At 48.2% G+C, this 15,797-nt stretch overlaps 1 protein-coding gene across 3 annotated transcripts in view; it reads right to left on the bottom strand.

Annotated features, from left to right (window-relative positions):
- The window catches only part of zeb2b (zinc finger E-box binding homeobox 2b), a 72,658-nt gene that overhangs the window by 9,059 nt on the left and 47,802 nt on the right, over nucleotides 1-15,797 (bottom strand). For all 3 annotated transcript variants that reach the window (XM_029133814.3, XM_029133825.3, XM_055506472.1), the window contains exons 2-5: nucleotides 10,434-10,685; nucleotides 5,291-5,359; nucleotides 3,099-3,287; nucleotides 2,208-2,422 (exon numbers count right to left, since the gene is read on the bottom strand). In XM_029133814.3, the coding sequence (XP_028989647.1) occupies nucleotides 2,208-2,422; nucleotides 3,099-3,287; nucleotides 5,291-5,359; nucleotides 10,434-10,685 (725 nt within the window). The remainder of the gene's footprint in view (nucleotides 1-2,207; nucleotides 2,423-3,098; nucleotides 3,288-5,290; nucleotides 5,360-10,433; nucleotides 10,686-15,797) is intronic.

Below are 15,797 nucleotides of genomic sequence, written 5' to 3'. Positions count from 1 at the left end.
TAAATAATAACAATATGAAGAAAGGCATTTTCTGTGAGCTCACTAGGGGGAAAAGCACAGCGACTCCTGACAAATGCCGGGGTGTTTGCTGACTCTACCCACATTCCTGGGGAGACAGATGGTGGCGCACAGGACACTAGGAGGACTGGAAGGAATTGTTCAAACAGCCCCAACCTTCAAAGATCAAACAGGGAGAGTCAGGGGCCCCGCCAAGCGCCAGAGACAGACCCCACCACTCCAATGTTGCTGAATTGCATAAACAAACAGCAACAGCTGCTTCGGCGCCTCCCCCCCTCCATCCTCACCGCCATCCTCCGACTTCCCCCCTGAGAACCCCTGCCCAGTAAAGTTTAGTCTCGCCACCACCGCTAATAAGACACAGTCACTTTGTGCTCCTAATTGTGAAAGGCACCGGCTAAATGCTCCATCTCTCCTTTCTGGCTCATTGTCGGTGTGAACGCCGTCACTGCTACTTGTGGGCGGGGACCAATCTACATGTTTGCATATGTATAACCTCTAATTAGTCATATTTGGCTAATTGGTTAAGAGGAGGAGGAGTATTAAGGCATGTAAACATGCAAGACAGTAGATCACAGCTCTTGTTTACCTATCAGGATATTATTCTTTATGCTAATCCGATCTCTACAAAGTCGGCATTTGTTGTAATTTGCCAAATGTGTTTTCATTTCTGACTATGGACAGGAAAAAGAGAAAGTGATCAGAAAAAACGTTGATAAAAAAAACGCCACCTACAGAAAATTCTCTTCATTCAAACAGAGGGGGAAAAAAAAATCAAAGGAGTGAGACATCACCTCGATCTTATCTTGGGGATTAGCACTTACACAATCCAGCTAATTTACAAATCAAGATAACCAGCTTTGTGCGAGGACCTGCAGTATTTGAAAGGGAGTCTTTGGCCATTGGCTCGACTCTGGAGGGGAGCAGCGACAGCATTGTAATATGAGGATTGGGACGCAGGCTCACTCCGCCGGCCCATCTGCTCACGTTTACACCCAGCTGGTAGATCAGGTGAAAGTGCTGGCTGCTGTCATCTGATCAAATCAGCCACAGTCTGAGCCTGTCATCCTTTCTTCAGAGAACACGACCTGGGACTCAACACAGCTGAAGCGCCAGGGTGGATGATATCATCTGTGGTTGGCTCAATGCTCCAATCTTACTGTACTTAGCAGGGTTCGGTAAAATAATAATAAGGATTGTATAATAATTCTTATTATTATTTAAATGAATAAAAATATGAAATGAGATGTGATACAAATATTTTTCTCTTTTTTAAATGGGACATAATCAACACTAATTTAAATGTGTCCATACACTTTTTTCCCTTTTATTTTTTGTATTCTTAAACAGATGACTCAATAAATTGCTAAAACATTTCTGTTCATATCTTAATCATAAAAGTAAATTTATCAGAAGTTCATTTATTGCTTCGACAAAACTGTTGCATTTTCTCAACAGATCCCTTACTTATAATCATCCTTCAAAGCCCTAATGCACACTCCATCTACTTTAAAATATACTACTCCAATTTTAGTTCACTGAGAAGTTATAATTATCCCCCAATGTGTGAAAACTCTGAAAGCGTGCAATTTCTTTTTTTGCCACAATCTATCTCACCCCACATCTTCAACTTAAAGCTGACAAGCGAGTTAAACACCCGTGACTGCTGGATGTGTTTTCACCTCACAGGACTTTAAGGTGATTCATGCTAACTGCCAGCAGATTCACATTATATTTCAGACATATAGGATATAAATCGCTCGAGAAAATTCAAGTATACACAGATGTTTATGCAGTGCATGAAATTAGAAGTGGGTGGGGAGGTGTGGGGTTTGATGGAGTACTACCACTGCAGGCTGCACCACAAGAACATTAAAGGCCAGGAGTGAAGTGAAGTTAAGGAGCTGATAAGGAATTTCCAAATTGGAAATTAACACAATCATTCGATCGTGAACACGAGACTGGAAAATCATATCAGGGAGGGCCATCAAAAAACCATTTAGGGCCTCAATTAAAGTTATTACCATTAAAGAATCTGCATCTTCAAAATGCCATGAAAAATTAATAATGATTGCCAATCAAAAAAAATGATCTCTCTTCTCTGAGGGATCAGAGCACATTAGAAATTAAATAGGGGACAGGAGCACGAGAAGGAGGAAAGACGGAATGAAGTGTGAATGCGCCCTCACCTGATCCCTCGCAGGCTTGTGTGTGGCCATATGCCTCTCAAGCTGAGTGCGGTAAGCAAACGTGTAGTTGCACAGGGGGCAGGCGAAGTTCTCCTCATTCTTCTCATGGCGGTACTTGATGTGCTCCTTCAGCGAAGTCAAACGCTTGTAGCCCCGATCGCAGTAGGGGCAGGTCAACAGTTGGGCGAAGGCATCTGGCGTTCCAGGTGGCAGGTCTGCACGAGAGACAGCGGGAGGAGGAGGGGGGAGGCGGGGGAGACGGGGGAGGAGGTGGGAGGGGACGGGAGAGCGGGCCAAAAGGTCAGCGAATCAATGGCAGCGAACGGGCGGCCTGCCCAAAGTGCTATGGGAGTTATCTGTGCAATCTGCTCCACATGAGAGCCTGCGCGTCCGGCTGGCATCCGTCGCACAACCGGCCAGAGCGCACACAGTCGCACACGCGCCGCTCCGCCGCCGCTGCGCGACAACGCACCCACGTCCTTATTTCTGCTGATGTGTCACGTCCGTCATGTGCGAGGCGTGAATCCCGACCCCCCCGTTCCAATTATTCAGCTCCACCCCCCAGGTTCTCTCCCTCTGGGGAGCTTCGGAGATGCACTATCTAATTTCAAGCCCCTGCCCAGCTGTTGCTGAAGGCTGTAGGTAAACACCAAGGCATCCGGTGAATCTGTGGGACCAACAGCTGCCTGCTCATGTCAGTGGGAAAAGCTGCTGCTCTTTTTTTTTTTTTTTCATTTTTGAAACACTTGCTGGTAGAAGGCAACTTAGCTGAGCAAGCAAAGCCTACTGCTAATAATATTTACAGCCTGACAATAGAAAACTATGTTACGCCTTCACTTTTCTAAAGCGTCTTGTGGAGCGGTGATCTCCCAGGATGCAGTGTGTTCGTACCGTTCTCCTCCGGACCGGTGGCCTCCGGCGTCCCGAGGCGGGACAGCTCCTCCGGCGCCTCCGGGTAGATGATGGCGGTGTCGCCGCGCTGCAGGTACTCGGCGATGCTCACCACGTGGCTGTCGCCGTCGTCCAGCTTCCGCTTGCTGAAGAAGTCCTCGAACTCCGAAGTGCAATCAACGCTCTTGACTGAAAAAGAAGAGAGATGGTGAAGGAGGAGACCAATCGAGAGAGAGGGGGGAAAATAAATTGGATTCATTTCTGTCCCTGGAGAAATGTCGTACAGGAGGATATTGGGAACATGTTGGTGGAAATGCGATGAGGACGGCCACCCTAAAACATTACAGCCGCTCTTTGGGGAGAATACATCTAAATTACTGGCTGTGCTTGTCACGCCATGCCAGCTAAAATAGCAACTGTAACTTAATCCGACCAACAGTCCGATAGAAGCCCGCTACCATGAGCAACGTGTAGAAAAACTTCACTGACCTACTTCAGTCATGACATAAAACCTGATTCTGACTTTGGGAGAGGAACAGAAACATGCAAACATTCGCAAGCCGGAGTTAATCAGCAGCAGAGACACGTTTCTTTGTATCGACTTTCACATATAAGGTCAATCAAGAGACTGTGGCTTTTGTTGATTCTGCGTTGAACAGATTACCGGGGCCAGACCACAAACCAGTGCACAAAAAAAAAAAGCAAGACAAATGCTGTGCCACAGCTGAGCAGAACGTATCTTAAGCCAGTCGAAGTGCTGAGGCCACACAATGCTTTTCCTCAAATTATTTCCCAGTCCCCTCTCTTCAGGGAAACTCCTAAGCTGCAGCGTCGAGATAGCTGCCTCCAAAACCAACCCGGCAGCCTTAATTAGCAAAGGCGATGGCTGACTCTCAATTACACACGCGTGTGCGTACACACACTGTTTACAACCTGCAGAGCGTCTGCGTCAACCCAAAACCTAGTGACAACATATCAGATCTCACCCGCGGTTAATTAGGCTTTAACGCTGTGAGCCAAGGTGAGGTTCGCGCCGTCGTTTGTTAGGCTGTGATGACTTTGCAGTCCAATTTGCAAAAGGTCAAGGTAGTAGATATTTGGTTGTCAAAAAAATGGCACCAAAATGTCATGGGTGCCAATGGATCGCTTCTGATAACAATGATTGCGCGATTTACAGCGTTCTCATTAGATTCTCTGCGCCTGTTGAAGACAGTTTGTCAGAACGCCCATGTTAGGATTTAAGTGGTTTGAGTGGTTATTTCAAATGGGCTGATGATTATAACTACAATAGTGCTTGGTGCAATCACTTTCTGGACGTAAATCTCCACACTAATTACATGCTTGCGCTTATTTTATATTTTGTGTTTCAGTCAACGCAATCTACTGAGCGCTTCTGTCAACTAAGGGACGTGAGTGAGGCTCACTCCTTTTTCTTTTCGGGAGGAACGAGTGACTCCTCTGCCAGCGATGGGGGAAATCACCTGGATCAAAGTGCGCTCTGGCACCGGGGCCGCGATAAGATCACTCACGCCTCTAAACGGAATCACATGTGATTTAGTGGCAGGAGCTTCCACAGCGGTGCCACAGTCCAAGAAAGTCCTGCGAGCAGTCGAAATGGAAAACATTTGCTTCGCTCGCGCTTTCGTAACGGGGAGAGAAAAGTGTAGGAGAAAACACCACAACGAGCTGAAAGTAATAATAATTAGAGGTGAAGGGAGGCTTTTTGAGGCCCGGGTAGCGCTTGGTTCTGTGGGGCGACGTGGGTTTACCATAGGAGCGACCGGGGCCAAGCGTCGGTGTGGCCAGGATGATATCATGCGAGGGAGGGGTGAGGATCAGCCTTTGGTGGCTTAATGAAAAAAGGCAGGTAGGGTTCAGCTCCAGCAGGAGCAGGCACACACACACACACACACACACACACACACACACGCATGTTAACAGCATGTGTGGTCAAAGGTTAAAGAAATGAGAACCACCTCATCTGCCAATAAACAGAGCGGGTTTTTCCCTCAGTAGTCACTGTGTCAGCACAATGACATTTCTCTTTAATCATAGCTCACTGTCAGCCAATAGATCTGCTCCTCTAAGTGCTGGCCAACCCGTAAAGGGCCCAGATTACTGGGACGGCAACGCGCAACCAGGGGCCACTGTCTGCTAGAACGCTGCGAAGCACGTGGTGTCAGTGAACTCACCTGTACCGTTTCCAACCGCCTGCATCGCGGCATCGGACCCCAGGGCGTCGAAATCATCTTTCATTTCATCTGCACAGAAACAGGAGGAGAAGGGAAGGGGGGGGAGGGAAGGGGAGAGGAGGAGAGGATGAGGACCCACAAACGCAGACAATGAGGCCTTTAAGATGATGGTATGGAGAAAGCAATAAAGGCACCGCTGAGCGTCACGGCGCGCCCCGGCTTTGTTCGGCGCGGTTAATGAATGCTATCGTCGGGACCAGACAGTGACTTATTTACCTTTAACATGACAACAAGCAGCGGGGGAGGCGAAGAAAGCTTCAATCGCCAAACACAGCGATTAAACACAACACGGAGCACATCCACCTGAGCAATCACAGAGCTCCAGCCAACACGCAGCCTGAGCTTATTACTCCCTGGCTGTGACGCCGCTGCAGCTCCTCCGCATGCGAGATCACGCTTGTTTTATCACATGTCATTTGGTGGATGCTTTTATCCAGAGCTGCTTGGAGCATTGTGAGTGTGCGCGCGCGCACACACACACACACGCACACACACGCACACACACACACACACACACACACACACACACACGCAAACACGTGCCTTGCTTTTTTCCCACAACCCCTTGGCAGGGAGCTGGTGCCTTGCTCCTAACTAAAAAGAATACAACCCTTAACCACAAATTAAGAGTTTTAGTTGCATAAACATTTCTCAGGGGCCGAGCTGTTCTGGAGGCAGAAATAACCTCATTGGTCGGGGTAAACCTCAGGTGGGTGTGGCCTAGGAATTAATGTGCTCTGGCGAAGTATGCAGAGACTGAAGTTAGACAGTTAAACAGCAGGAAGCTATTATCTCTGGGGCTTCCACATGTGATGCTGAAGGGGGAAGTGCCGTTCCAGTTTGAAGACAAAAGTGCTAGTGTGAAATATAAAAAATGCTTTTTGATTGTGGCAGAGAACGCCCTACTGTTAAACTAAGCCCAATAATCCAGTGCGTGGCGGCATACGCGAGCCGACACGTGAAAACTGGGCTACGTTTGCAGCTTTTCGGCGATTTGCTCGCACGAAAACCGCTATTTTGACTTAGATATGAAGCAGCAATCAGAGAAATGCTGCACAGACAATCATTATAAACAAAAGTAAAGACTCACTTAGCATATTAGCCGTCCCGTCAGGTTTCCCACCGTTCTGGCTCAAATGAATCAGTTTGACAAATTTAATACAAGCAATTCAAGGTTCTGTCTGTGCAAACATCGGGGTTTTGGGTCAGGTTCTTAGTGCCAATCAGGATAATGGTGCTCAGTACGTGCAGGAGGCCTGATACCGTGCTGGCACAGGTGAGGCAGCTGTAAATAAAAGGCAGATTGACAGGCTCATAAACAAGCGGCGGTCTGACAATAGCGCATCCCTCCACGGTCAACAGGAGGACACTGACTGGACAATCAGCTTAAGGAGTCCCTGTCCCTCCTTCCTGCCTCGTCTGTAAAAATTAAATCAAGGTGCTTCCGAGAACATGGGGGCTTTGTGTTAAAAAAAAAAAAACACTGCATTGTGGACTTTACATGCGTCTGCTCCTGCTCTGCTGCTCCTGCAGGGACGGTACAAGTGTTGCATTGTGAATGCTTTTTTTTTCTCCTCCACAGCAGGATCTGATGTGTCCGACCGTCCCTTGGCTATTACACCAGGATGAGCGCCTACATTCAGAAAGCTGGCTGAGATACTACAGGAAAGGTGGTGGGTGTACTGTTGATAATAATGTTATCCTGCTTACATTGCTCTACACAAAAGCCAGAAACTAAATGAATTTTTTATTTTTAGTTGAAAACAATGGGTCTAATAGTTGTGGAATGCTTTCTAAGGCTTTGCAATTCAGGCTTTTCTTCAAATTAAAGATTTGTCTTCTGTGGTGAAATGATAAATACCCCTGTCAATGGCTTCAGACAATAATGACAGACTCTTCTGGAGGGATATGTCCTAGTTTAACTTTCTCCGCGCTGAGGCTTCTTTTTTTCCTCGTCTTCTTCTTCTTGCCTGTGCATTTGATTGCACGTCTGCCAAACAGCATCAAAACCACAGGCGCAGAATGAAAAAATAAATGGGTTTGAAACAACATAAATTAAGCTACGACAAAACAAAACAGATCGAGGAAAAAAAAAAGCTGCACCACAGATTAAAATATACCCACAAGTATCAGATATCGGCGCGTATGAGAACCTCCCCCTTTTGCAGCGAACAGGGCAAAAACTCCCTCGCGCGTCTGTGTCCTCGTAGGCACTGGGCTCGCTTTGGGTAATCAAATTTGGCTGCATACTTTTGGCCTGACGCGAGGGGATGACCAGTGGGATTTACTGGCCCACTCTCCCCTATTTACCTTGGAAAACTTGTTGTTATCTGTGGTTGTGGAAGGGAGGGACGGCTGCTTCCAGCAGGAGGTAGGCTAATACCGCGTACACCTCTGTGTGACGGCCCCTGGCCCGCAGGCACGCGGGCAGGCAGGCGGCCGTGCCAGGCCCGACCCGACCCGACCCGACCCGACCTGCGCTCCAACCGGACAAAGTGCCATTGTGTTAGGCTTCTCATTCCATAGTAAGGAGAGATGCCCAAATCTCACCGATTTGACAGGGAATCAACACTTTGATCTCCACATTTTCACGAGACAAGCGCTGGCGCTTCAGCTGGAGTCATTTATGCCACAAATATGCGACTCTTCCTGGTCATGGAAAGCGTTTTTGGATGAAAGCGCTGGCGAAAGGCGCAAAAAAAGTGTGTTTTGTCAGCAGTAAATCAGCGACAACGCGAGGCGGTAAGGTACACACCTCCTTGAAGAGCGATGCTGTGGTCTGAAAGACGACTCCAGACTCAGGAGGAGTCCAGAGTACCTTGGCCAGACTGTAATTCCACCTATTTTCATAGCGGCTCTGATGCTGTTTATTTTGAAAACATTCCTATTTTTATGGCCAGTCACCGCAGTCGCTCTAAACGTCTTGTCTGTGAGCATTCGGCCTCATTTATCCTCACTCTGTCATGACTGAGTGAGGCATTTAACACACAGTTTCCCTAACAAATGCTTTGGGAAATCTGAGTCAAATCTTGTGTCAGCGTTCCATTCCAGGCAAATTTGGGCATTTTACAGCCAAACAACGCAGTGTTTCAGGTGAAATCCGATTCTTGGCTATTTTGAAAAAAACATATACCTCAAATGTTTTGCTTGTGGAAAAATCTGGTAAACGGAGGCGGTTCCGTGACAGATTATTAGCTGCTAAAAGTTGATAGACACGCAAAGTTAACAGCAGCCACTGTTTCACTCAGAACAGAAGGCATTTGCGTTTGGCAGAAAGGTCCAAAAACGCGAGCAGAGACGCGGGGGTTCCACAGAAACGCTCCGCGTGCCCTCAGGAACGGCTGCGAAACGGGGCGAAGGCAAAAAGCAGGTGATTTATTTGAAAACGTCTGTCAGCGATAATGACGTCGTGCTTTTCCAGCACATCGCGTCCAGCCTCGCCGTGGGCCGGAGGAATGTCAAGGACGAGGGCCAGACGCAGGACTGAGCGATAACCCCCCCCTCGCCATCGTAGCGTACAGCGGTTATGAAAGAAAAACGGCGTCGCTGAATAAACATTTAAAGCATCACAACTCGTGCCGTGACTCCTGAACCCCCCCCCCCCAAACCCCCACCCCCCGCACGCCCGAGACCTGTGTGAAAGCCCCAGATAGGGGAGTGACGGCCGAATCAGGAAGGAGGGAGGGTGTTAACTTATCTCAGACCTAAGTTATGTGCTGAGGTATCACTGTAGACACTTAGGCACCAAAGAAGAAGAAAAAAAAAACACACACACATACAGGCTGGGAAACACAGCACCCGCAAGATTGGGAAAGAGACTCCCAAACGCTCTAATGAACTTGACTTGCTCTCCGAAATATGTCAGACACTTTATCACACAAGAAGCATATTATCTGGGAATTGCAACATAGTTGAATTACAGACATTATGGCACCACGGGTCTTTATCAAATAAACAATTACCGTATGCAACGACAGCTTGTTTATCCTTTATCTTGATTTATTTACCAAACTGTCTTCTCCCCCCTCGCGAGGAGACAATATGAACCGTTATTTAGAAGAAGAGAATGTTGATACCCACCAGGCTTTTTTTTTCAGCCCTAATAAATGTGCAATTTTCCCGCGTATTAAAATTTAAGACTGCCAAACGTTCCCCCCGTTTTTCGGCACTGTGCACAGCTAGTTCATTAGCAGAAATGAATAGCGAAGCCCAGCTCATTTAAATAGGCTGTCTTACATGACTTCTCGCCATACTCTGTTCCTGTCACATGCTTCCAAGAATCATTGACTCTTATTATACATGTAAATGGCTATCATAAAAATAAAAATTTCATTTAAGATTGTTAATGACTTTTTGCAGCAGTCTGGCTTCCTTTAATGATTATACCCTGCCCTCTAATTAAAAGTATTTATCTTTCAAGCATCCATGACTGGGGCCCCTGCGAGCGCAGTTGCTCAACAAAAGACAATCAGTCAGCGAGGTTTGGGAAGGTGTCACCTGCCTGGGATTAAGCAGCTTGTTAAGGAGGAGGTATTACAGGCCTTAGTCAATGTTGGAGGTTGTTGCAATAAAAAAGGTTACAGTCTGCAGACGGAGCCACATGGTTGCTTTTCATTTTCTGCAGCTTTTTTTCTTTCATGTGGTTATAAATTACTGTAAATATTTTCCGTTGTTTGGCTCAGAGCGGGACTTTTCTCTAAGCGCGAACCAAATGGTCGCCCGGTGCCGCGCAGAGAAACTGTTTATCGCGTCTGTCTGCCGAGGGAGCATCATCGGGCCTCCGCCGTCAGACCTGGCTCAAGCTTTGTTTGCGAGACGCTCCGCGGGGTTTGTTTAAGTCTGCTCGGGCACCAGATGGGTGGGGTTTACGGCACAAGATTGGAGCATGAGTGGCAGGATGTGCACACATTTGCTGTCAAGGATCTGACAGGCAGCTTAGCCGTGGTTTTGGTGATTGACAGCTCACCTGAACCCCGCACATTTGGCGGCAGAACAATAGTTCCTGTATCATCTAAGCTAAAAATGAAACTGTTGAATTTTATTTTGGAGGGGTCCCTAAGGTGCTGGGTCCACAGACACTCACCAGTACCGTCCACCGAGGCGCTCAGCATGTCGTTGTCGGGCCAGATGTGCTCCACGCCGCTGTCCCGCATCTCGTCGTCCTCCTCCTCCTTGCTCAGCAGGCCCTGGCTCTCGGCTCGCGGCGAGGCGTCCGGGTTGGTGAGGCTGGCCGGGCTGCCCGTGCCGTTGATCAGCGGGTCCTCCTCGGACACCGGCAGCTTGTCGTCCTCCTCCGTCTCCGATCCGGTCTCCACCACATTCTCGTAGTTGAGAGCTGCGAGAGGCGGAGAGACGACGTGGGGTTTAGTACAGGAGAGCCGTGACATTGTGTTTTCAAAAAACGGCCTTTTTTTTTTTTTATTCCCACATTAAAAAGGTCACCCCACATCACTGCTCGGCCCAGGGCGTGGGCGTGCGTTACACCCCAATTACAACATGCGCGACTGGAATCTGTGACTGCACCACAGCGGTGGGCAGACAGCTGTCCAGAAGATACGAGCCAAAATAGCCACTAATTTTCGGCGGCGCTCGCATGCCTGGGATGCCAACGAGCTGCACCTTTCAGGACGGCTCTGCTCCACAGCATACCCATCACATCTGAGATGCCTCGCATAGCACACGCACTGTTACAAATGTCACCGCCGCGCATACAAAACGCTTAACATATAGTCATTTAGATTATTCATTTGGTGCAGCCCTTGGATGTCTTCGCATTTGCATTGCCGGTGAACCGTGAACATAAATATAAATGATTCCTAACATATGAAAATATAAAGCAACGACAGAACCTTGAGGCCCATTGAGTAACACCACAGTGAGGTAGACACACACACACACACACACACACACACAGTGAAGACTCCAGAGCAACATCAGCAGGACCCGCCCGGTTCCACAACTCTCCAGTCCCAGACGTACGCCGGCTCCTCCTAAAATAGCCGCCCTGTAAATAAGGGCCGTGAACCCAATCAAAGGTGGCTCGCATGCAAATGAGCCGCCCCATCGGCAGGTTCCCCGCACGTTCTCGCTGCGGCGTAATTGGCGGCGAGCGCGTTTTAAAAAACATGCGAGGACGTCAGAGGGCTTATTGGAAAAGCCACAAGCGTGGCATCACACAGGGACACACCTCGCTGGCAGCTCCTACAAGAATGTTCTGTGGCAAGAGGCGCTCATGGGAGGACCCAGAGTAGGGTTTCAGCCCGAGGAGACGTGTTTGTGAGCAATAAAGAAAACTGTGGCGAGCCGTAGCTTAGCATTACTAACAGTCTCAAGATGCGGGCTCATGCTTCAGTATCTGCAGTATAAATGGAAACCTTACATTCTGACCCTTGGAGACATAAAGACGTTTAATTAAAGCTATTATTGTTTCAGAACTTCAGCTAATCAGGCCTGAAAGAGTCGCTGCCTGTTGAACTTTCCCAGAATCAGCAGCGCCGAGTGGACGGAGTTCATGCATGACATTTCTGAAGACATTATACATATCAAAAGATAAGCCTCCCAATACCTCCTCCTAACACGTCTCCCTATGATTGACTGGTCTGCACTTGCCTTCAATGAACAACTGCACAACAGGTGCAAATTAAAATGAAAACAGGGCTTTCAAACGTGGGAGTGGAGCCGGCGGGGGCGGCAGGCAGGCAGGCAGGCAGGCAGGCAGGCAAGAGGGTGGAGGAGGAGGAGGAGGAGGGGGGGGGGGGGGGGTGGGAGCATGGTGACCTGCCTCGAATACCAATCGACGGAGGAAACAAAACCTTTTCAAGAGGTGTGATCACAAGGGTTTAGGCAAGTTCAGACTCAGTAATGCCCCTTAGAGATGAAAAAAAGGCAAGCGAGTCTGAAGGCCCAGGATGTGGAGAGACGTTGGAAAGTCCTGGGTGGTCCACATCCACCTTGGTACAACTCCCACTGTGCCTTTTACTGGGAAGAGAGAGGTCTACCTGCTTAACTTCAGTCGTCTTAAGGACGCCCATTCTCTCAGACGGTGGTTTTTAATTCGGCTCAATCCTTGTATTCCCAACTTCTCTGTGCAGAGTCCCATCAGCTCTATGTCCCCAAACGTCCAGAGGAGGGGCGGCGCGGAACAAAAGGCCAAGAGGCTTGGGAAGCTATCAACCCGTCCCTGTGAACCTGATCTCTGGATGCAGATTCAATGACAGCGGAGCAGGGGCCAGCTGAATGAAATTATCTAAGGCTGGAAAGGTTTTAAAGGCCCCATTCTTCCCCAAAGAAAGGCGCGAGGGCGCTTCTTTTTGTTTGGCGACACATCCGCCGGAGCGGCGTTCGCCGCTCTGACTTCACTTCAACTCGCGGACCTTCTGCAGCAAACTTTCTCAGGAGCCCGGATTCTCGTTCCGTCCCCCCGCTGTTTCTTCCTATCTCCCTCGACGCCTCGTCCCCAAGTTTTCCCGAACAAATTTAGGCACGGGGGCGTTGAACTGTCTCCGAGAGCCACAGCGAGACGCACTCTTCTCTGAACGTCAGCTGTCTCCTCCGCATTCAACGTATACCTCCAAGAAGGCGAAATGACAGTGGGGTGCTCGTCAAGTCAAACGCGTAGTAATAACGTCAAGAAAGCCGCCATTGTTTAGGTGCCACCGCTGACAAGAGCCTCTCCCTCTCTGAGCACGAAGCATCTATTGGTATTGTGTCACGCAACAAAGTAATTCTAACCTACTAATATTTCGCAGGCAGTTATTTAGTCTCCCTCGAACCTCACTCTTAATCAGCCTTTTGTGTTGCCGAGGAGAGAGAAGACAAAGGATAGATAATGTTTACTTCTCCAATGCTTCTTCTCGTCGCTCCTTTTCATACCTTAAGTGTCACCCTCAACAAAAGCAATTACGCCTGACATCTTGCTGCTTCTACCTGCCTCGCGCTGCTCTTTTTTTCCCTTGCGTCTCCCGCCGTTTAAGGTAAATAAAAGAAGTCGTTAAGACTTGGGGTTTTGCAGATAATTAAAATGACACGTGCAACAGTGCAATTCTGGTTTAATATCAGGGTTTAGACTAACTGACATAACCCTTTCACAGGCCCCGCATTAGCCTGTCATTCACAAAACAGTACAGAGCAGGGGAATATTGTATATCGATTGGTTTGACTGGGAGCATCAGGGGTGACAGCCTGAACCAGAACCAGGCGCTGCATTAAAAGCTAATCATTTCTCTGATGAAGATAAATCGAGGCAAAAACAATAGCGCAGGCAGTGCTTGTGTTGTGACAGTTGTGTTCTGCAGGAGCCGAGAAGCCAGTGGAATTCATTTAGTGCTGGGGAAACAAACTTCACAATCCAAAATGACTATATTTACAGAGTGTCAGGTTTGACAGCAAACGAATGTCTCCAGTGATCAAAAACGCCCTTAATGCGTGGAGTCATAATCGAGTCCCGCGAAAACTCTCCTGACAACTGTTGTGGGGCCACATGCTGCATTCAAAGACCCAGCGGCTGGCGACTTGAACGGTGACCCCTGAGCATCTGTTTGGTCAGAACGCGTTTCTGTGTGCGCTGAGTATGCCTGGATTCTCTTTCAAGGCCCTGAACAAAACCTCTTTGATATCACACTTTACTTTCAGGTCTAAGCGAGGCATGAACAGCTGCATCGGTCGCTTCTGTGACATTTTTGACACGCGAAGCTGCTTTTAACGGAAGAAATGTGTTGCATAAATGCGTCTAAACCCGACAGGGGAAGGAAAACTTCATGCACTTTGCCTTTTATCACTCCAACCTTGAATATTTGGCCCTTCTGGCTGTTAGAAGCCAAGTTCAGAGGTGGAACACCTGAACTCTTCTATAAGGTATAATCACATTTATTTAAGGGTCCCCCAGTAGTTGAGCAGAGCACAGGCTTCCTGCCTGAGCCTCACAGCCACGCAGAAGCACAGCGCTTCCTGCTCGGCAGGCCAGCGGTGGAGGTGATGGCTGCAGGGGGGAGAATGACTAACACCCACGTTGGCGCTCTCACGCTAACCCCGGCTGACTTTTTAGTCGAGTGTCGAGGCTTAGCTCCAGGTGACACGCTCGGCCTCCTACGCCGATAATGAGCCAAGACATTCTCCCTATTGGACGATAACTGCTCGCGCTCGCTCCCTGTCTCATGAATGTGAGCCAAGCGGATCACCTGGATGGCTGCGAGGGAGAAGGGGAAGCAGGAGCGCCGGGTTAGTCAGCGTGTGTGTGTGTGTGTGTGTGTGTGTGTGTGTGTGTGTGTGTGTGTGCGTGTGTGTGTGTGTGTGTGTGCGTGTGTGTGCGTGTGTGTGCGTGTGTGTGTGTGTGTGTGTGTGTGTGGGAGGGCATTAAGGTGGAAGCGAGGTCGCTGCCTTGTGGCTACGGCCAGCGGTAGTGGATTCTCAGGATGACCTTTTGTCTGGCATTGTTCCTGTCTGCAACAGTTTAAGCACTTCCCCGGGTAAGTGAGTCTTACTCCTGTCTGAGGGAAACCTCGCACCTACAGCAACACACATTTGTTGTGCAGTTACCCCACTTAAACGTTACCGGCCAATATTTTTTAGCTCGTTTTTAAATCAGTTTTATAGTTTGAGTTATATTCTCGTATTTGAAAAGCTGCAGATCCTCAATCAAAACACTGTCACCTGTATGTAAAAGCTCCAAGTCATGTGTTTTCCATGTTTAGAGTAACGTATTCACTGCTACCGGTTTTCCTTCAGACACAGCCAGTAAAGACTGAACTCAAACCCCAGTCGTGGCAGACAAAAGAATAGCATCCTTGTTTGGATATTTTGTGCTATCTTGTCTCAGAATAATGGTGTGATCGAGCACAAGGGGCAAATCAGGGCCAAGTCAGTGAAAGGACGGTGGCAGAGGGCAAACAAAAGCTCTGAAAAGAGACAGAGAAAGTGAGGGGTGAGGGCCAGGGGAGAGGAGGGGGGCGACTCGGGAGAGACGATGAATGGTGAAAACCCAGTGAAGTGTAAACGCAACCTGGGAGTGTGTGTGTGTGTGTGTGTGTGTGTGTGTGTATCTGTCTGGGCAGTGGGTGTGTATGTGAATAGGCGGCGAAGGGGGAGGGGTGTCACTGAAAAGTGAAGTGAGAGTGATTGATAGAAGTTGTCGAGGGCAACGGTGTTTTACAATTTAAGGGCATAAAAGATGGTTTATCGCTAACATGTTTATTTGCCAGAGGAAATGTCACCAGAAGGCTGATAATTCCATTCAAAGGTGATGTGTGGAAACCAGTGTTTTGGATAAAAGAGATAAAAGAGATTTTTCAAAATAAAAGTGTTGGATGCATTCAGACTTATTTTACTATTAAAATATATGAAAAATAAAAGGGTATTTTTTTGTTTTCATTTAAGTCATGAAATGTTGTGTTTGTGGCATCATTTAGATGAAATCAGATTATAAAAACAGTCTAAGCAGAACAAGAGCCTA

This window comes from Betta splendens, chromosome 2 (genome assembly GCF_900634795.4).
Source record: "Betta splendens chromosome 2, fBetSpl5.4, whole genome shotgun sequence".
Taxonomy (NCBI): domain Eukaryota; kingdom Metazoa; phylum Chordata; class Actinopteri; order Anabantiformes; family Osphronemidae; genus Betta; species Betta splendens.
This window is presented reverse-complemented; position numbering and strand designations above follow the sequence as displayed.